Below are 21,196 nucleotides of genomic sequence, written 5' to 3' on the forward strand. Positions count from 1 at the left end.
AGTTGAGCAATGAACACCACTCTGCGCGTTTGTCCCAGGCTCAGATGCGCTCAACGAGAAGGATGTGGAGACAGGAAGCCTGGCGACACTGGGCGGCCGCCTCCCCTGCGCGTGACCTGCAGACACCGGGGCTGGATCCAAAGGAGGGCTGCTGCTGTGGCTCTGCGTTGGGGCTCCGGCCGCGCTCCCTGCGTGGATGCCCTGGCTCCCCCGCCCTCAGCTAGGGCCCCGGCCCACTCCTTCCCTGGGGAGGCGGGAAGGGGCTGGTCCTGCGGGCGCGAGGTAAGTGTTCCGAGAGGGGCCTCAGGCCAGACGTCCGTCCCCCGCATCCAGCCCGAGCCCTCGCCTAGACCCTGGCAGAACTTGGGCCTTGGGTAGGGGCGTCCCCTGGTACGCCTGGGTTCGAATTCTGCTCTGTCCTGTACTAGTTGTAAGATGTGGGTCAAGTCGCCTCACTTCTCTGAGTCTGTTTTCTCACCTGTCAAGTGGCGTAACTGGAAATGCCTCTCAGAGACAGAGCTTGGTGTGACTTAAGACACTGTGAAGGAAGGGCGAGGCGCAGGGTCCCTCCCAGGAAGAGCGCCTGAGAAGTCAAGCGCCAGGATGGCAGAGGGTCTTTCTGGCTGCAAAGTTGTACCTGGGTCCTTGGTCCTAGCCTAGGCCGGATCTGTGGCCTTGACCACGCAAAAGCCGTTTTAGCGGGCTGGGGACCTGCACTGCAAGCCAGGCTGCGCTTCTCACTGTCCATCTGGGGGTGCACGCGGCTGACAGTCTTAACGTGGCTCGGGAGTTGATCCGGAGGAAAATGTTGTCGTTGTGTGTCTATGCGTGTACAGGTGTGTATCTACGCGCGTGTCGTATGCACAAGAGCGTCCGTGGTTGTGCAGGAAACAGCGTGCTTGGGGCGGCCCGCGTAGAATCCTTCTCCCAAAGGCACCTTCCCTCTTTTCTCCACGCCCCCCTCCGGGTAAGGAGTTTCAGCCAAACTAACGGAATCTGGCGCGGCCAGGGGAGGGGTAGGGATGGGAGGGGCAATTCCGTCCTGGAGCCACTGGTTTGAGGATAATTACTTTTAATGTCAGAAAGATTTAGTTTAATATCATCTCTATTAGGCTGCCGGGAGGGTAATTAAACGCGACGCGCCGCAGCCGGCAAACAGATGGCGTCTGCTTGCTCCGAGGCCGCGGGCAAACAGCGCAAAAGTCAATGCCACCCGGGTTCCCCACCAGCGCCCCCGGCCCTGCTCCTACTCTGCGCCACCGCGCCGCGCCTCCAGCCCCCTCCACACCCTCAGTCCCCAGCCCCGGCCTCAGCCTGGGTCTCCACCAGGGCTATCCCTTTGTACCCCACCACTGCCTGGGCAGGGACGAGAGTTGGGGACCAGTCTCAGACATGAAGGAGGTGGATTTTCGTTGCTCAGAGTGCTCCCCCGGGGCCCTCACACCCTGGCACGGCAGAGGCGTAAGCAAATGAGTTTGAGCCAGGAGGACGTGCATGAGTGAGTGTGTATGTGTGTGACTGTGTGAAGATGGGCTTTCTGCCCTCAGCCACTTCATTTGTCCCGGAGGTCTGGCTTTCTCTGCTCAGGGTCCAGCTGCCCGCAAGGCCCTCGGGTAGGGTTAGGTCCGTGGATGAGCGATGGCGCAAGTGCACGAGCATATGCTCGGGTCTGGTGTTCAGCCACCGAGATGGGAATCTGTGAACACCTGGGTGAGAGGTCACTCACCGAGTGAATGTCTCAGAATGAGGACATGCTTATGAGAGTGCTGTGAAGTCCATCAAACTTTCCGAAGGGATCCTCTCAGGTGGGAGAGCAGGGTCAGAGATGCATGCACCCTCTGGGCAGACACTCCGTGCAGGTACGAGGTGTGTCCAAGACTTGTGCAGAATGAGGTCACACGTGCAGACTGTGTGTCCAGCTGTGAAGCCACACTCTGGTGTGCGTCAGGGGCGTAGCCCCTAATGCCTCAGTCTGGGCATGCTCTTCCCACTGCTGGCAGCTCTGTCCAGCCACCCCGTTCTGGTCTGCTCCCCTCTGAGAGCACAGGCCAAATCAGGACTAGCTCAGAGTGGCCTATGGAGGTGTGAGTGCAGTGACTTCGACCAAGGACGGTTACTCTGACTCCTTCCATGACACATTCACTCCCATGAGCAGGGGGGACATCAGAACCTCGGGGATATCAAAAGAAAGACTGTGGGTCCCGGACCTGTTGGGCGGTGAACCCGAGGAGAAAGGTGACTGCTCTAGGGGTGGGCAGGTTCCCTCTGGTTGGGCTGGGTTCCAGAATGTGTCCTCTCCCCAACTTAAGAAAATAAGATTCCTTCTACGCCAGCGGGAAAATGCGGGGATCCCAAATCCTGTGGCTTGACCCTTGGCTGCCGCAGGATCACTGGGACCAGACTGGGGGAATCTCACAGTGGCCTGGCCTCAAGTGCGAAGAGGGGTGTTTGGGCCAACGCCTCCCCGGAAGCTAGGCAGATTTCTATTGTTCATTTCGTTTGGGGTTTAAAATAATGTCTCGAAAACTTTATCCAAGGTAGCTCTGGGAGGAGGCGCCGGATTCTGTCGTCCCTCCTCCACCCACCGCCCTGCCAGGGTGCAGTTGACGCATAGATTTCCTTGACCTCATAACCTCAAGATGTTGGACGGTGGGGTCTGGGTCCTTCGCTCCTAAAGGATTTTTATCCCAGACTCACTCCCTTACCATCTGTCCATGCGGGAGACCCAGCGGGAGCTGACCCCTTTCTCTTTCCCAAACACATTCTCAGGCTCCAGCGAGTGGAATTTGCTAGGAGCGAACAGCCGGGTTTCTAGCCTTATCGCAGACTGTCAAGGTCTGAGCACGCTGCGCGCGGCCCTGGTCAACTTTCTGGAAGCAATCTGTCCGAATCTGCCTGGCTGTTGCGCGCACCACCCCCTCCCCCGCCCCGGTCCTCGGTTTGGCTTCGCCGAGGAACCTGCGCGAGGTCCCGCGCTGGGCGGTGGGGCTTCGCTAGTCTCGCCTTCCTACCCCAATCCCCAGCCCCCGGCGTCAGAGGCGTTCGGGCTGGCAGCAGTAGACCTGCCAAGTGGAAGGTTCTGCGTTCCGAGGCCCCCGGCCGAGTCTGCACGCCCAGTACGTCCGAGCCCCGGCTAGCGCGGGCCAGAGCCTGGGGGCCCTGGAAGTTCGAAAGGGCAACGCGGCAACCCTTGGTCGGGAGTGGAGGGAGAACGACTGGAAAACTCATTTTTTCTCATAAATTAAACGAATTTTCTTTACTCTGAAGGAGAGAGAGAAAAGTAGAAAAGAAAAATGAGTGAGAGAACATTAGAACGAGGAAAAGACAGAAAGTAAAGGGAAAGAGAATCACAGCGAGGGAAACCCGAGGCGATCCCGCCCGAGGACCGCGGCATTAATTCCAGATGTTGCCATTCAAGAGGGAAACAAAATCCGAAACTGTTACCTCCTCTGCGCACCGAGCTGTTCCTCAGAGCCGTGACGTCAGGACGGGAGGGTAAGGCGAAAGTTAAAACTACTCACTGGGGCCCGCGGCGACCTTGTCTCTGGACCGGAAGAACAGGCAGACTGATGTGCGTCCTGCGTCCAAGAGGATATGGGGAGACAGAGAGAAGCCACTTTTTACTTTCGTTTAAAAAAGAAAATCAAACTGTTAACTTAAAACAACGACGAAAAGAATCCCACCACCACGGAAAAGATATCTAGATGCTGCAGAAGTGAGGAAAGGAAAGAGAAAAATGGGCAGAAGGACGGGGTTAGAGGGGCTGGGAAAGGAAAGGCGCAGAGCGCACTGCCCCGGCGGGCGCCGACAGGAAGCGCTATCTCATTTCTCCTATCCCGGCTCCTTAAAAACGAAAATCCTCAAGCCACACTTACCCTCCGTGATGCCTATCGTACCAGGACTTTTAAAATAAAGGATCTGCCTTTTAAAGGCGGCAGGGGCGGAAAAAAAAAAAAAGCCTCCACTACCCCAAACGCGTTGGACTTGGGAGCATGCCGAAACAGAGCCGGATGGAGGGAGGAAAACTCTTCCTGGCATTTATGCCATGAACACCCTCCCTTCTCCACCCCCGCGCTCCCATTCCACCCCCACCCCGACCGCGGTAATTGAATTGTCACCTGCCCCCATCCCGCCCTGGGCCGCCAGGGCTACTTGGGGAGGTCGGCCTTGCCAAGCGCCCCCGGCCAGTGAGAGCGGCGCAGCGGAGCCCGCGCCCCAGAAACCGAGGGGTTACACACGTCTACGTAGAGGCGCACCCGACACGGTAATTAGGCGCAATTCACACGCTCTCGGGCACACGGAAACTACTTGTCACGGTATTTTCAACGCTCCTCCTTGCCCACTTTTTTTTCCACTCCTTCCCTGGAGCGCCCCCTCCCCTCCCCGAGGCCCTCAGAGAAGCTTTTGCAGTTTCGAATCTTTCGGACACTGTAGAGTGCGGGGCTCCCCGGGCGCGGGCCCGGCCAATCAGAGCGCCGTCTGCCTCCCCTGGCCAATGGCAGGCGCCACATTGTTGGCCAATTCTGTCTAATGGAGACCTAAGGAGCAACAATAGAGCGGGGAAGCTGCTCATTGAGAGTCTGGCAGCGCCGGGCAGCTGGGGCCAGACTGTGTGCAGCGTCCGGCGCGCTCCGCGAGGGGACGCGGCGCGGAAAGGGCCGGGTCGTGGGTTCCAGCCCGTCGATCCCTAAACGGTTGCCCGGCTCCGATTTCCGACGGAAGGGTTGGACTGCGCAGCGTTCTGAGGGGGTCCGGAAGTTCGGACATGGTGACTGAAGGAGGGTGACGTGGTCAGATAAGGGGCCGGGGGCAAGGGGAAGAGGCTGAGAGCGCCAGCGTCGCGAGCGGAGCTGGGAGGCGCGTGCAGCGCCCGCGGAGGAGGATCCCCGAGCCTAAGGCAGGTAGTTGAGGGCCGCAGGGAGGGCAGGGGAGGCGTCCCGGCCTTCCGCCCCTGTTGATGAAGCCCGGGCCACTCTGGCCTCAGGGACTGCGCGGCTCGAGGGGCCTGAGGGAAGAAGGCAGTGCGCAAAGGGACGGGGTCCAGAATTCTTGGGCGGAGACACCAGGATTCGGGCTCAGGAGGGGAACCGGGGACCCAGAGGAGGCCGCGGCGGAAGCTTAGAGTTGGGCCCGCTTGGGCCTCCTGAGGCCACGGCACAGGGGGGACTCCTGCGTTCTCTCAGACCCAGTTCCAGAGGCGACTCCCACGCCTCGGTGGTGCCTGCTGGGCCATTCAAATCCCAGGAACCCAACTCCGAGACCAGAATTTGGGAATCTGCTCCCGAGCGGGGTCCCGCGGTGCCCCAGAATGGAGAGGGCGTGTCTGACGACTGGATCCCTAAACCGGGAGGGGAGGGGAAGGCCGGGTGAGTTGGTCAGCTAAAAGGCTCTCCCTCCTGCAATGCTTAACTTTTGCAAGATACTTTTTCCTCCCCGACTACTCCAGACTACAAGGCTAAAAACTGTGCCACAGGTTTACTCCATCTCCAAGCCCAGCCTATGCCTGAGGGGTTTTTTTTCACGCACACCCCTCTCTCCCGCGTGGACCCTGAGTCCCAGACCCCCATATTACCTGTTTCTCGCTGTTTTCCTCGCCCCTCAAGCTAATCCTCGGGCTGGGTTTGCTATCGAAAGAAAGATCCTTCCACTGCATTTCCTCTGTAATCCACCTCCCCAGGCCTCCTGAACTCAGCTCCACACCATTTTCTCTTCCCCCCTGGAGGCCCGCCCCTTGGAACTTGGACCCCCACATTTCCACGGGTCCCTGGGCCCTTGGGCCCCTGGGCCCCTGGGCCCAACTTTGCCCCTGAGTTGTTTCCTAGCCTTCACTCCACTTTCTAAAGCTTTTTTTTTTTCGTCCCTGAGTTTTCTCTCCAACTCTCCTGCTCCCACCAGAAAAAAATCTTCCAGCCCAACCAGCTGAACTCTGTGCCTTGATATTACCCTCCTCTTCACCCTTCTATAAAACTGAACGTTTCGCCTCGGGTTTTCCTGTTTTGCTCTTGGCATCAGTCTAACTGTTGGGTCAAAATTTTCTAATTCGAGTCCCACCAAACAAACATTCTCTCTGACTGTCTAACCTCAGTTCTGCTAAACTTTGGGGGATCTTTTTTTTTTAAACCCTTGTTACATTCATCTGAACCAATGACTTTCAAACTTTATATGTCTTTTAATTTTTTCCAGTGGAACCACTGATTCAGATGAAATCTTACACTCAGTGCATAAATCAGTTATAAGAACTCTGGTGGGAGTGGGGTCGGGGAGTTGGGCATTTACAAGTGGACTCCAAAGTCCACTCCCAGCGATTCCGTAACTGCTAGCTAAACCTCCCGCTGCCGAAATGCCCCTCTCTAAACCTGGATTCCTCCAGGGTGCGCTTTAGCTTAGCGCACCATGCGCTCCTCACCGCAAGTTTCTCCCCTCTTCCCACGGTGTTCCACGCCAGGTCCTGCCATGGAGCTGCGCTCCGAGTTGCCCAGCGTACCCGGCGCGGCGACGGCGGCTGCGACAGCGACGGGCCCGCCCGTGGCTTCGGTGGCGTCGGTGGCAGCGGCGGCGGCAGCGGCCGCTTCGCTACCTGTGAGCGTGGCGGGCGGCTTGCTACGAGCGCCGCCGCTGTTGTTGCGGGCTGCGGAGAAGTACCCGCGGACCCCCAAGTGCGCGCGCTGCCGCAACCACGGCGTGGTGTCTGCGCTCAAGGGCCACAAGCGCTACTGCCGCTGGAAGGACTGCCTGTGCGCCAAGTGCACGCTCATCGCCGAGCGCCAGCGCGTCATGGCGGCGCAGGTGGCGCTGCGCAGGCAACAGGCGCAGGAAGAGAACGAGGCGCGCGAGTTACAGCTCCTCTACGGCACTGCCGAGGGCCTGGCGCTGGCCGCCGCCAACGGCATCATCCCGCCGCGACCCGCCTACGAGGTCTTCGGCTCTGTGTGCGCCGCCGACGGCGGGGGGCCGGGAGCGGGAGCGCCCGCGGGCACCGGAGGCGGCGCCGCGGGCGCAGGGAGCTCAGGTGAGGAGAGGGGAGCAGGGACGGGGTTCAGGGGCGTGCAGCCCAGGGACTTGTCTCGGTACTGAAAGAGTAGAATCCCGTTCTCCAAACGCCCCACCTGGTGGAGCTGCCCGCGCACCAAGCCCCTGATTTGAGGCATAAACACACAAACTTTCCTTTCTCCCCTTTCTGAAGCATTTGCACTTTATTCCTTTCTCTCACCGCAGGCCCAAATGTAAACGCTTTAATCTTATTGCCTCTACCCAAAGGCAGCCATGTCTCAGCTTTCTTGCTCACTTCGCTGGGTCTTCTCCGCAGCGCGAGAACCCACGCGTCTTATCTTTTCTTTCGTTCTGCGCTTCTCCACACGCCGCAGATCCCTCCGCTCCTTCCCAACTCTCTTCAGCAATCCGACCCTCTCCAAGTCCCCTCCCCCGCCCCGCTTCGCTTTCTCTAGGTACTGAGGACGCCGAATTCCTTCCCAACCCCACTCCCCCCCTCCCCCGCAGGATTCCTTTTCTCCTGTTCCTAATGTTCCCTGGTCAACCGCCCTGCTCCTTCTTTCTAGCTTCCTTCCCTGCTCGTCTCCCTTTTCTCAGAGTACGCGCTCTCTCCCTTCTCTCAATCCCCTTTCCTCTTCCCAGTGCACTCCCTGTCCTGCTCTGGCCGCACCCTCTTCTTCGAGACTCCCTAGGCTTTTGGGGGAGGGGGTGCGGAATTAGGCCAGGGCTCACTCAGCTTCCAGCTTGGGAGGGAAGAACTTCTTAGGTCTTAATTATTTTTTAAGATTTTTTTTGATGTGGACCACTTTTAAAGTCTTTTTATTGAATTTGTTACAATATTGCTTCTGTTTTATGTTTTGGTTTTTTGGCGGGAGGCACGTGGGATCTTAGCTCCCAACCAGGGATCAAGTCTTAACCACTGGACCGCCAGGGAAGTCCCACTTAGGTCTTAATTTTGGAAAGGATGGATTAGAAATAGAGGCTCTACTTTTGCCTGTAGAGAGGCTTGGGATCTTGTAAATGCCCAAGGTGCATTCCCCTCCAGGCTGTGCTGCCCAGGGCCACAGAGCACCCAGGGCTGGGTTGGCTCTTGGAATCACAGGGGTGGAGTGAGGTCTTCTATACAGTGTGCGGTGCAGGTGCAAGTTGTGTTGGCTCCTGTTTGACCTCTGGGTCAGGCCACTTCTCCAGAGCAGGCCAAGACTAGGAAGGGTGAAGGTACTGGGCACAGATGTAGGAAGAGGGTCACTGGACACTGAGTTTACAGGGCACAGGTGGTTGGGGTTCTGGGTACAGAAAGAGAATGCGCTCTGGGAGCGGAGAAAGAGCCAGGGCTGTAGGGGCTCAGAGGGGAAGGAATGCTGGACTCCAAAGGGCTCTGGTGCTGTGGGGTGCGGTCACTTCCCTGCTAACCGCTCCTTTACATACCCCTTTCTCCCCTCCTAGAGGCCAAGTTACAGAAGTTTGACGTATTCCCCAAGACGCTGCTTCAGGCAGGCCGCGCAGGCAGCCCGCAGCCGCCGCCGGGAAAGCCCTTATCGCCCGACGGCGCGGACTCTGGTCCCGGGACATCGTCCCCAGAGGTGCGAGCGGGCTCGGGCTCGGAGAACGGCGACGGCGAGTCCTTTTCTGGGTCGCCCCTGGCCCGGGCCTCCAAAGAGGCAGGTGGCAGCTGCCCAGGCAGCGCTGGCCCCGGAGGCGGCGGCGAGGAGGACAGCCCAGGATCCACCAGCCCTCTGGGTTCAGAATCCGGTTCCGAGGTCGACAAAGAAGAGGCAGAGGCCGCTCCCGCGCCCGGGCTGGGCGGGGGCCCGGGTCCACGGCAGCGGACGCCGCTAGACATCTTGACGCGCGTCTTCCCGGGCCACCGGCGGGGTGTCCTGGAGCTAGTGTTGCAGGGCTGCGGCGGCGACGTGGTGCAGGCTATCGAGCAGGTGCTGAACCACCACCGCGGGGGCCTGGCGGCCGGCCTCGGCCCCGCCGTGCCCCCCGATAAGGCCGCGGTGGGGGCAGTAGTAGCAGCGGATGACGCGTGGCCTGGCCGCGTCGACGCCGCGGCCGCTGGGGGGCCGGGGCTGCCCGCGCCGCTGCAGGCGGGCCCAGCCGCACCTCCGCACCACAGACCTTTGCTGGCCGGCGCCATGGCGCCTGGGGCGCTGGGCTCGCTGAGCAGCCGCTCGGCCTTCTCGCCACTGCAGCCCAACGCCAGTCACTTCGGCGCCGACGCGGGCGCCTACCCGCTGGGCGCGCCGCTCGGCCTCAGCCCCCTGCGCCTGGCCTACTCGGCGGCGGCGGCGCACAGTCGCGGCCTGGCCTTCATGGCTCCCTACTCCACCGCCGGCCTGGTGCCCACACTCGGCTTCCGCCCGCCCATGGACTACGCCTTCAGTGATCTCATGCGCGACCGCTCGGCCGCCGCCGCTGCTGTGCACAAGGAGCCGACCTACGGCGGCGGCCTGTACGGGCCCATGGTCAATGGCGCCCCTGAGAAGCAGTAGGGCGAGCGGCCCGGCAGTCGGGCGGCCCCCAAACAGGGACCCCAGGCTTGCCCCGCGGGCTGCCGGCCCGTCTTTGCCTGGTGCGCTCTCTGCGCCCCGGCTGGGATCCTCTCGCTCCAAGGTGGTTTTCAGTTTTGTTTTGGACGGTGGGTGGGGAGAGCTGAGCAAAGAGGAGCAGCTTCAGATGCAGATGTTCTCGGAGGGGATGTGAGACCCCCATCCTCGTCCCGCGACCCTATCAAGGCTCCCCATCCCTTCAGAAGGCCGGGAATTCTTGAGAATTCAGAGGCTGCAGCCGCTGCGCAAGCTCCTGCCTCTCCTGTCGCTATGCTCGTCACACCTGCCCGCGCTCCCGAATGGTTGGCAGGATAGTCCGAGAGTCTGTCTTCTGTGTCTCCCCCTCCCTTAAAAAAAATTTTAATATTCGCTCTAACAAATATAAATTTAGGATGTATAAATCTCTTGGCACTGAGTTGAGTCTTTGGGACACACATATATATCGATATCAAATTGTGAAAAAAGAAAAAAGGAAACAAGTTCTAAGGTGCACTTTCCTCGTTGCGGTATTTGTCGCTCTCTTTGTTGCTTATGCCGATAAGCATGGGTTTCCTTGGTGCAGTGTGAGTTTTTATATATGTATAAATCTATATATAAACTATACATATATATACAAGCCAGTGTATAATGTTATAAAATGGAATTCTAAGTTATTAATCTGTAGGTGACCTCGGTATTAACGTGAAAAATATTCAAAAACAAGCAAAAAAAAAGGACAAAACGGAAAAAAATTAGACTATGCGTGCATTGTACTTATCAGGTTTATAGATTAAATATATTGTAAACCCGAGATGAATCCTGCCCACCCGCCCCTCTTGCCTGCGGCCTGTCTCTCCCTAAGGAGCGGTCTAGGTGCGCACTGCAGCAGGAACAGAGTGACCCGTGACTGAGCCGGAACCGCCCGCCGGAGGGCCCATCCCCGCCTCGCGGGACTCGCCAGGCACCTCGGCCGAAGGGCCGGCAGCGGGAAACGCTGCTGCAGAGAATGGCTCACTTTGTGCTTTCCTTTGCCTAGACATGAGCTAGAAATAAATGTTATTTTCTAAGAAAACAGCAACGAATCCCGTCCCGCTTCTCGGGCGGCCGGGTTGATAATCTTAATTCCTCGCCGGAGCCGCGGTATCAGGGAGAAGCTTGCCCGAGGTCCGGAGGGTGCTTACGACCCTCGGGGGTGCGGGGCGAGGAAACTTCCTGCAGCGCCTGGGAGAGGCGCGCGCTCAGCACTCCGGGAGGAGCGGCGCCCGCCGTGCTTGTGGGACCTGGTGTCCCTCCCACTCCCCGCTCGGGCGCGCGGGTTGCAGAGGGGTCGCCTTGCCAGTGCTCTCGGTCCCCGGAGTCCTGCGAGGCCGCCGGCCGGGTTCCCGTTCTCCCCGGGGCGCAGATTTGGGCGCCCGCCGCGCGCCTCCCTCTTCAGGTTTGGAAGGAACGGCAGCCGTGACGGCGGCTGGGGAGGGAAGGCTAAGACCGCTCTCTCACAGAGGCCAGCGGCCTGGGAGTTATTTTTGGGGTGGTGGGGCGCTGCCTTCGCCCTAGACAGTGTAATCTGAGAGCGGCGGTGAGGACGCGCCTTCCAGCCCGACCTCACTCCGCGCCCCTTTTTGACCTTCCCTCCTTAAGCGGAGCTGAAGAAACTGGCGGCTCCGGGGCCGACACCCGCCTCCGGCCTCCCAAGTCCCTCCCGCTTCTGGCTGGGTGACTCCCCCTCTCCGAGAAACAGGGTGTCCCCTCCCCTAGGCTGGGCCGGCGACTTCCCAAGGTAAACTTCTGGGGCCGGCTCGAGTTCCGCCAGGCGGTGAAACTTAATAGCAGGGACAAGAAAACGGTTTAATAAAGAAGGGCTTTAATAGGGAACTAATTTGATTGAGTTGCCTAATTCCACTTTAATTGGAAAGGGGTTTGGCTGTTTGGTTATAAAGTGCGAGGGTGATGAGGAGCTGGAAGTGGGGGGAGAAGGGGCGAGAGCAGAGAGGTGGGGCGAGACAGGCAATGAAGATAGGGAGGAACGAAGAGAGAGACGAGAAAGAAAAGAGGGAAGAGTTACCTAGGAAGTAGAGAGGAAGGCGGAAGAAAGTGCGCGGGAGCTTCTAGAAGTGTGAACTTTCTTGCGCTTCAAGGCTGCGCGCTCTCAAGCCCCCCACTCCAGGTTTTCCCTCCTCCCACTCCAGGTTTTCAGAGGCCTCGCATCCTCTCTCAACCCGCGCTCCAGCTGCCCCCTCCTCGGGATCAGCCCTCTTCCCCGCTCTAGGTGAGCTTAAGATCTGTCTTGGTCTCTTGGTTTCAGGAGGGATCTATATTGGGTCATCTGAAGTTCTCGGTTCCTGCTGGTGCTCAAGCCAGACGGAGAGAGGCGGCTTGTGGGCCCGCGTTACCCACTCTCCAGAACACCTGGAGCTTAATAGCTTTCAAGGTCATTATTTTAGTTTATCCTCATGGCAAACGCGGGGAAATCCAGTGAGTTGTTTATTGTCGTCTCCATTTTACAGAGGAGGAAACTGAGATCCAGAGTGGTTCAGGGACTTGTCCAACCATCCGGGGACCCTGAATCTCTTTTCCTTTCCATTCTCCCAGTGGGCTTGTTCCTCCCTCTCCTCTCGTGAAGCGGTCTCGGCTGGCCGACGGCGGGGCCTCTGCCGTAACTCACCTCCTGTGTACACGTGCGGCCCAGAGAGGAGAGGCGGCTTGCTCCTAGCGCCCAGAGAGGCCGCGGCCTCAGCTTTGGGCTTCAAGCGTCGTCTTCCGTAGAACTCAGAATGGTTCTCCAGCGGTGGAAGTTAGACGGGGTGGAGTAGTGGGGTTCCAAGGTTCCTCCCCTCCCTGGCCCGACGATAGAAACCCAGGATGGTCAGCCACAGCCTTGGCGCCTGGCAAAGTCCTGCACCTTCGGGGCCCCGGACTCCGCTGCCCACGGAGCAGCCAGGAAGACTAAGGCTCAGAGGTTGACAGTGACCGGCCCAGGGTCGCACATCCAGGCTCTGAGGAGCGAGAATCAGAGCCCAGGACGCTCAAGCCGGGTTGCTAGGTTGCAGCGGTGGGAGTGGCAGGGGCGGAAGAGTAGGCACCTTTGGTTCAGGGAGCTTCCGTAGTGGGCGGGAGGGGGCTGGGGCCTGAGCTCCCCTGGGATCCGTATTGGGGAGGAGCTTGGGGTTCTCGCTTGGGGCGTTGCTCTCACACCTGATGGAAAGGACAAAGGTGGGAGCATCACCTCTTTTCTCCTGGGAGGGGAAGATGGGACAGGAGTTCCCTTCCTCATCTCTACTGTCTGTGTTTATTTCCAAACTCTCCCCTAAGCCGGCCGGAGCCAACCCAGTCCTGTGCTTTGGGGGAGACACACTCAATCGAGATAGTAGTCCTTTTAAAATTATCTTCTCCTCTTCCTCCTCCTCCAACAGCAGCACTGTGTGCCTACTGTGTGCCAGGTCCTGTACTAAGCACATTCCCTGCACAGGATCCTGCTCAGCGGGTGAGAAAGAGGCAAGAGCTGGGATCCAGGCTTTGTCGCTGGCTAGGTTTATTCATTCACAGATTACTCAAGTCAGCAAATATTTGCTAAGTACTTACTGAATGCCAGACCCAGTACAAGACAGGTGCCATCCCTGCCCAATTAAAACTATGTGTTGGGAGTTGAGGGGGGAGGCAACTAAACAGGCAAGGAGGATGCACTGATCAGGGCCAAGGAGGTCTGCCAGGGAGGTCAGGGAGGTCTGCCAGGGAAAGGCAAGTTAGGCAAGGTGCTTCACCTTAGTTCCCTTCTCAGTTAAATAGGGCTAATAGTAGTGTATGCCACTTTGAGTGTTGTGAGGGTTAAATGAGGTATTGTGCAAAGAGCTCTTAGCTCAGTGCCTACTCACTAGGCTTCCATTATTATAATTCTCAGATTCTTTGGTGTGGATATTGTCCCATTTCACAGAGGAGTGAACAGCTCGGAGCAAGTTCAGCTTATAAATCCTCTAAAGTGTCACAAGTTATGGGAGGCATCCTGCCCAGAGCAAGGGGTCATAGAGAAAGGTCATCACATTGGAGAGTGTGGGTTCTGGAGATGCTTCTGAGAAGGGGTGAGGCTGCAGCTGGGTTCCGAGGGGCTTGATGAGGGGCAGCATTGCAATTCATGGCAGGAAATGGGTGAGGGAGTGAGGGGTCCCTCTAAAGGAGCAGGTGGAGAGGGAGGAGGTGGGGGCAGGCTGTGATGTTAGAGGTTAGAGGTCAGATCATGGAGATCGTTGAACTCCAGAATAAGGCTTTCAGAGTGTGGGTATTGGGAGCCATTGATAGCAGTGCCTGGTGAGATTTGCATTTGGATTGGATAGATTGTTAGGAGGAAGGCCGAACCCCTCCGAGGGGGAGCCGTGAGAGATGGCAGCACCCAAAAAATGACCAGTGGGCGTAGGGACAGGGAGAGAAGAGGTTGACTTCAAGAACTGCTGGGAGCCAGACTCTCCACCGTGGATCCAATATGGGGAGTAAGCTGGGGGGAGGACTCATGGCTGATTTTCAGGTGTCTGGGCTGGATGTCTCATTGAGGGGGACACTCAGAGTCGTGTGCTCCTGGAACAGAGGCAAGATTGGAGGGTGAGGAAAGAATTCTCAATATTCGAAATACAGACGTTGGGGACTTCCCTCATGGCCCAGTGGTTAAGACTCTGCGCTCTCAGTGCAGGGGGCCTGGATTTGATCCCTAGTCTGGGAACTAGATCCCGCATGCCACAACTAAGACCTGGCGCAGGCAAATAAATAAATAAATATTTTAAAAAAGAAAAGAAAAGAAAATACAGACTTTGAAGGGCTCATAGGGCCTCTAGGAATGGACACCAAATGGTAGAAAGAGTCAACATGTGGGTGGCAGCAGGGCCTTGGGAGGATGAAATGGGTCAGCCCCATCCCTTCCCCCCCCCATAGGACACAGGACTCTCTTGGTGGAGACCATGGGCCAGGGAAGGGTGTTGAGACCCCAGATATTGGAGTTCTGCCTCTCATCATTTTTGTTCATGCCTATTAAAATCATTCTCCTAAAACTTTGCACCCTTTAAAGGTCATTGTCCTGGGATAGGACACTGGGCAATCAGTCATGTATCTATTGTGACACCAATGTAACTTAAAACTTAAACTTCAGGACTCCCCACCTGTACAGGTTCTTTTCATTTTGTGCACATGGTCAAGTGGCTTATTTTTCTTAAAAGTTTCAGGCTCCATTAAAAACTGCATCTGCCACTACACAACATAGGTCACACCTTCTGGCTTCCTGTTTCTGTTAACTGTTGCTGCATAGCAAATGGCCCCAAATTTAGTGACTTAACACAATAACCATTTTTTTAATCTCATAATTTCATGGGTCAGGAATTTGGACAGGGCATGGCTGGATCATTCTTCTGCTCCATATAGTGCTGATGGAGATCTCTGGGTGGTATTCAGCTGGTGGATGTGTTAGTCTGGAGGGTAACAGCTTCAGTCACATGTCTGGTGCGTTTGCATAGATGGCGGGAAGGCTGGGCTCAGCTGGACCATTGATTGGAGCACCTACATGTAGCCCCTCATCATGGTAGCCTCGGGGTATCTGATCTCTTACATGTCAGGGTTCCAGGGGCAGATATTCAGTGAACAAACTGAAAGCTACATGGCCCTTTATGACCTAGCCTTATAGGTCAAGGAATGTAACAAGACTCTTCTATTTGCAAGTGACTGACACCCAAGTCACACCGACTTAAAAAGAGGTAATTGATATCTTCCCAGAAGCTAGTCCTCAGTTACCAAGGCTTCTGCAACATATAGGGCCTCTGGAAAACCAAGCTTTCAGGACAGCTGAATGTTTGCCCATTTTAGCCCTACTAGTCTTTGTTTTAGCATTTTAGGGTGGAAGCTTTATAAAACATGCTACATGCTTTTCCATTTTCTTTTTCAAGGGACAGTGAAATACTCCAAACTTTCTCTGATTCAAATTCATCTCGGATGTATCATGATAGGACTGTGGGGTCTTATTGGAATGAGGTTTCATTGGCTCAGGCACTAAGAGACTCAAAATTTCTGGCATTTTCTAATGCATTTTTAAAATTTTGAAAACCTTTTATTATGAACAATTTCAAGCATATAAGAAAGTGGAGAGAAGAGTATGATAAACCTTTACATATTCATCACATAACCTTAACAATTACTAATATTTGCCATATTTGTTTGGCCTAAATTTTTCTTTGAAGTATTTAAAAATAAATTATCAACATTGTGAAATTCCACTGTGAAATGCTTCAGTATGCATTTCTAAAACATGAGACATTTTCTTACAGAACCACAGTATCGTTAATACACTGTAAATAGGAAAAATAATTCCTTTATATTATCTAATACTCAATACATATTAAGATTTACCCAATTGCCCTCACTGAGGATGGACTTATTTGTTTGTTTGTTTATACATACATACATACATATAACATATAACTTATCGATTTACTGTTCGAACCAGGATTTGTTCAGCTATAGCAGATGCTGTCAGAGTCCCACTCATATCCTTGGACCTTTTAGTTCACTGATTTCCAGCTTCCAGAAACAGTTTCTCTATGTCTAAGGTCTTTTAGTTCAGAACCACAGAAGCAGGTGGCACACCAGAGTTGGGGTAGTGGGAGCCATCTCCCCAGAGTAGGCAATTAGAGGGTGCATTGTTCATAGAGAATTTTTTTTAAAATATTTATTTATTTGGTTCCACCGGGTCTTAATTGCGGCAGGCGGGCTTCTTAATTGCGGCTCGCTGGCTCCTTGGTTGCAGCACGTGGGCTCCCTAGTTGTGGCATCTGAACTTTAGTTGCGGCATGCGTGTGGGGTCTAGTTGCCTGACCAGGGATCTAACCCAGGCCCCCTGCATTGGGAACGTAGAGTCTTATCCACTGAGCCACCAGGGAAATCCCTTGTAGAGAATTTAAAACAATAATAAAACTGACTACAAGTTGGTCAGCTCTTTAAATTATCACCATAGCCCAGCAATTCTGAAAAATTTCAGAAAGAAAATATTACTCACCTCAAAAAAATTGTTGGTGGTCAAAGTTCTAAACAGTCCCTGCAGTGACTGTGTGTGTATACAGATAGATACACACATATGTAAAATATATTCATATATTTTAAATTTTGATTTATAATTTTAAAAATTTTATTTATTTTTAAAATATTTGTTTCGTAGTACATTTCTAAATGTTGGAACACACAAATAGATGTGCGTAACCACCATCAAAATCAGAATTCAGAACAACTCCATCACCCCAGAAAACTTCCCCCTGCTGCTCCTTTATAATCAAACCTTCTCCCCAACCTCTAACCCTTGGCAACCACTGATCTGTTCTCTGTCTTTACAGTTCTTTCTTTTCCAGAATCTTATATAGATAGAATCATATAGCATGTGGCCTCTTGAGATTGGCTTCTTTCACTCAGAATAACGCCTTTAAGATTCAACCAAGTTGTTGCATGTGTCAATAGTTCATTCCTCTTTATTGCTGCATAGTATTCAGTTGTATGGCTATACCACATTCAACATTCACTGTTGAAAGACATTTGGATTGTTTTCATTTTGGGTGATTGTGAATAGATGAATGAAACTGCTATAAACCATGAACAGGCTTTTGTGTGATCACAAGTTTTCATTTTTCCAGGGTAAATACTTGGGAGTATGATTGCCAGTTCATATGGTTAAGTGTATGTTTAACTTTATATTTCCAGAGGGGTTATACCATTTTTCATTCCCACCAGCAACATATGAGAGTTGCTGCCTCATCACTCCTGGTTTGTCTGGCGCATTTTTTTAAAGCCATTCTGATAGTAGTGCAGTGGTATCTTATGGTGGTTTTGATTTGCATTTCCTTAATGACTAGTGACCTTAAGCACCTTTTCATGTATTTATTTTTTATCATATATCTTCTTTGCTGAATTGTCTGTTCAACTATTTTGCCCAATTTTTAAGAAGTTAAATTGTTTGTTTTCTTACAGTTGAATATTTTTAAATAACAGCTTTTTTGAGAAATTATACATATACCGTACAATTCACTTTTTAAAGTGTACAATTCAGTGGTTTCTAATATATTCCCATAGTTGTGAAACCATCACCATAATCAATTTTAGAATATTTTCATCACCCCAAAAGAAATTCTGTGCCCATTAGCAGTTACTACTCATTGGCCCCAGACTCTCCAACTCTACCTAGCCACTAATTTACTTTCAGTCTATCAATTTGTCTGTTCTGGAAAATTCACATAAATGGAATCATAAAACATGTAGTCTTTTGTGTCTGGCTTCTTTCAGTTAGCATAATGCTTTTGAGGTTTATCCATTGTAGCATGGATAAGTACTTCATTCCTTTTTATTGCTGAATAATATTCCATAAAATGGATATACCACATTTTGTTTATCCACTTCTCTGTTGATGGACATTTGAGTTGCTTCCAGTTTGTGGCTATTATGAATAATGCTGCTATGAACATTTTGTGTACAAGGTTTTCTGTGCACATACATTTCGATTTCTCTTGGTTATATACCTAGGAGTGGCATTGCTGGATCCTAACCCTATATTTAACCTTTTGAGGAGCTGCCAAAATGTTTTCCACAGCAACTGCACCATTTTACAGTCCTACCAGCAGTGCAGTAGGGTTCCAGTTTCTCCGCATCCTTGACAATACTTGTTATTATCTGTCTTTTTTATTCTAGCCATCCTAGTGTGTGTGAAAGTGGTATGTCATTGTGGTTTTTCATATCACTGATGACTAATGATACTGAGCATCTTTTCACGTGCATTTTGGCCATTTGTATATCACCTTTGTAGATATGTTTTTTCAAGTCCTTTGCCAATTTTATTATTTTTTAAATTACTTTATTTATTTTAATATGAACAAGGTTTTATATATATATGTGTATATATATATATATACATATATATGTACATAAAGCTGGGAAAGAGAAGGACCCATTGAGGCAAATGCATAGGGGGAGAGAAAGCATCTGAAAACAGCAGTGGGCATCCTGCCAGTTCCAAGTCTAGGGAAAACTGGCCGGGAGCTTTGGTCGGCCAAGTTAACAGTGAAGCCAGGGATGGCACAGTGGATGATACAGGCAGCTCTCTTCCATTCTCCTAACTGGAACTTCTCAAGTCTGGTGTAGTTCTGAAGTGGGCTCATATGCTCCACACCCTCCAACACACGCACACACACACACACACACACACACACACACACACACACACACACCACACACACCACACACACACACACACACACACACACACACACACGCACTTGCACACCCCTGAGGTGTGGTCTTCCAGCTTGCTGTAGGAAGAGAGGAGGTTAAGTTTCACTTAAAGGGACTGAACTGCTTTCCAGTGAGGCAAAGTCCATTCATGGTTACACACAGTTTGCAGAATAAGATCTGCTCTTCATTTGTTGAGTTTCTTCACAGAAGAAAGGAATTGGCTGATGGCTCCTGTGAAGCCCTGGGCAGGTTATGAGGCTGCCAGACTCCTATGAGCACAGGCACATCCATAGCACAGGCTGTCCCCCACGGTGCCACTTGGGTTTTGGCCGGGAGGGACCCAGGTGCTTTGTATGAATGCAGTCACAGCAGGTGTCGTGCTGTCCCCCATGGCACCCCCGTTCTCTGCACAGATGGGTTCCAAGTCTGATGGCAGTTAATACACAGGGCCTCCCAGCACCCGTGAGATGCTGTTCCCTCCATCTGCACCACCTGTGTACTGGCCAGGTGGGTCCCAGTTGTAAGTGGGAATACCAGGTCCTCCAATCACGGGAATGATGTTGTTCCCTCCTAGACGACCACCACCTGGATTGTGAGCAGGTGGGCCCCTTGTGTTTGGAAATAAGGTAGAACTAGAAGTGTGTTGAAACCCACGGGTGGTACCTACGCTTGCAACTCCAGCAGATGTGGTGTGCTCTGATGGGACGTGGAAACTGACACGTCCCTTGACACAGATTTCTTTTCCTTGGTGATGGAACTTTTAAACATAGATTTTTTTACATCCAGATGGGCCCTGTGTGCAGTGAATGAAAGTGGCCTCCCATCGTGGGGATGGTGTTTTCCCCTGCCATCACCGTACCACCTGTATTCAGCCCAGGTAGGCCCCAGGTATTTGGATTTAGGTGGAATCAGGTATGTTCCCAAATGCTGGGATGGTGCCTGCCCCTCCTACTGCAGCAGCCTTGCTGTGGTCAGGTAGATGGCAGGTTGTCTGGCCCAAAGTAGGAACAGAAGCGGTGCTGGGTGCCCCACTTAGTCCTGCCCCAAAGTTAAGTGGTCTGGATGCCTCTGAATGAGTGAGGCCTGAGGCTGACACACCGACTCCAAGGCTCCCACCAGCCATAGGGGCTGCAGGTCCCATGAACAGTGGGCCCGGTGTGGTATCGGCAAACAGCCAGCTACTGTCCCCAGTACTGGGCATCCTGGTGGCAACTCCAAAGCCAGTAGCAATGGACACAGTCCTGGGGAGAATGCCTGGGTTGTCGCCAAAGGCCGGCTGCGTGTTGCTGGTGGTGGCAAATAGGGGAGCTGGCAAAGCTGACTGCATGATGCTGACTCGCGGTGGCTAGGCTGCAGGAGCGACTAGGACTTTATCTTGTGCTGAGGTTGCTGGGTTTCCCAATAGAAAATAATCATTAGGCCTCTGCCCATCGTTAGCCCCAAATGTGGCCTGAGACGGGAGACCCGGGTCCAAGAGAAGCTTGAAGTGTTGGTCTATCTGTTGGCCGATGTTGCAGGTAAATGAGTTGAGGCATGGGCTGAGGCATTGCTACCACTGGATGGTGTGTTCCCAGAAATAGGAACAGCCGTGTGAAATGGGTAGTGGTTCTACCTGGAGACAGGGGCAGACTGGAAAATGACAGCCTAAGAAGGAGGTATGGTGTCCATAGCTTTGGTGTCAGAGGTGCTGCCTACTGAAGCAGCGATGACGGCCGAAGCCATTAATGGGGGGCTGGGGAAAACAGGAGCACCAGGGAGAGAGGCCCTCTGCTGCCCATCAGAGGTCCCAAATATGGGCTGAGGGTTGGTTTTGGGGCCAAAGGGATGGTTAAAAATTGGGGTGGCGCAGGGGACCATCGGCACAGGTCGTGTGATGGACACTGGTACCCCTGCAGGGTGCCTCTGCTCCATCCTGAAACCTGGGGGAGACCTAAAAATGACAGCTTGGGAAGGGGCAGTAGTGTCCATGTCAGTGACATCAGTATCTACAGTAGGCTGGAAGGTCAAACTTCCAGATACCATGACCATGCTAGTGGAAGGGATTGCCATAGAAGTCATGGGCTGCCCAGTTAAAAGAGGGGGATTGATGGTAGGGACTGTAAGAGGGGTAGGTAAGTATAAAGGAGGGGTAGAATCTACACAAATGGGTGTTGGGGGTTCCTTTTCATGGGATGGTGGCTGGAAGGAGAAAGCTGGGATGCTAGGAGGTGTGGGGAGGTCAGAAATAAGAGGTTTTGTGGCCGTGACTGAATGAAAAGGGCCTTCATTCTTCTTAAGTGGAATTCCCAAAATGGGATTGGAAGCTGAAGGAGGAAGAGAGTCAGCAGCAATAGCAAGAGGAGGGGACTTAGCGACTGTGTATCTTGTTTCCTGATCAATATTAGGTGTTGGGGAAGGTGGAGGGAAAGACAGGTTTGGGGACCTGGATTACAGGTCGG

General features: G+C 53.5%; 1 protein-coding gene across 1 annotated transcript; it reads left to right on the top strand.

Annotated features, from left to right (window-relative positions):
• The first annotated feature begins 5,851 nt into the window (after nucleotides 1-5,851).
• Nucleotides 5,852-10,590, top strand: DMRTA2 (DMRT like family A2). The gene is made up of 2 exons (XM_060142599.1): nucleotides 5,852-7,009; nucleotides 8,437-10,590. Exons 1-2 carry the CDS (start codon nucleotides 6,394-6,396, stop codon nucleotides 9,486-9,488), a joined length of 1,668 nt encoding a protein of 555 aa, XP_059998582.1. The 5' UTR covers nucleotides 5,852-6,393; the 3' UTR covers nucleotides 9,489-10,590.
• The last annotated feature ends 10,606 nt before the right edge of the window (nucleotides 10,591-21,196 follow it).

This window comes from Lagenorhynchus albirostris, chromosome 2, assembly GCF_949774975.1.
Source record: "Lagenorhynchus albirostris chromosome 2, mLagAlb1.1, whole genome shotgun sequence".
NCBI classification, from domain to species: Eukaryota; Metazoa; Chordata; class Mammalia; order Artiodactyla; family Delphinidae; genus Lagenorhynchus; species Lagenorhynchus albirostris.

Coding starts and splice junctions, on each gene's coding strand:
- DMRTA2 (XM_060142599.1), top strand. CDS start 6,394: ATGCGCTCCTCACCGCAAGTTTCTCCCCTCTTCCCACGGTGTTCCACG. Junction 7,010..8,436: donor CGCGGGCGCAGGGAGCTCAG/GTGAGGAGAGGG, acceptor CTCCCCTCCTAG/AGGCCAAGTTACAGAAGTTT.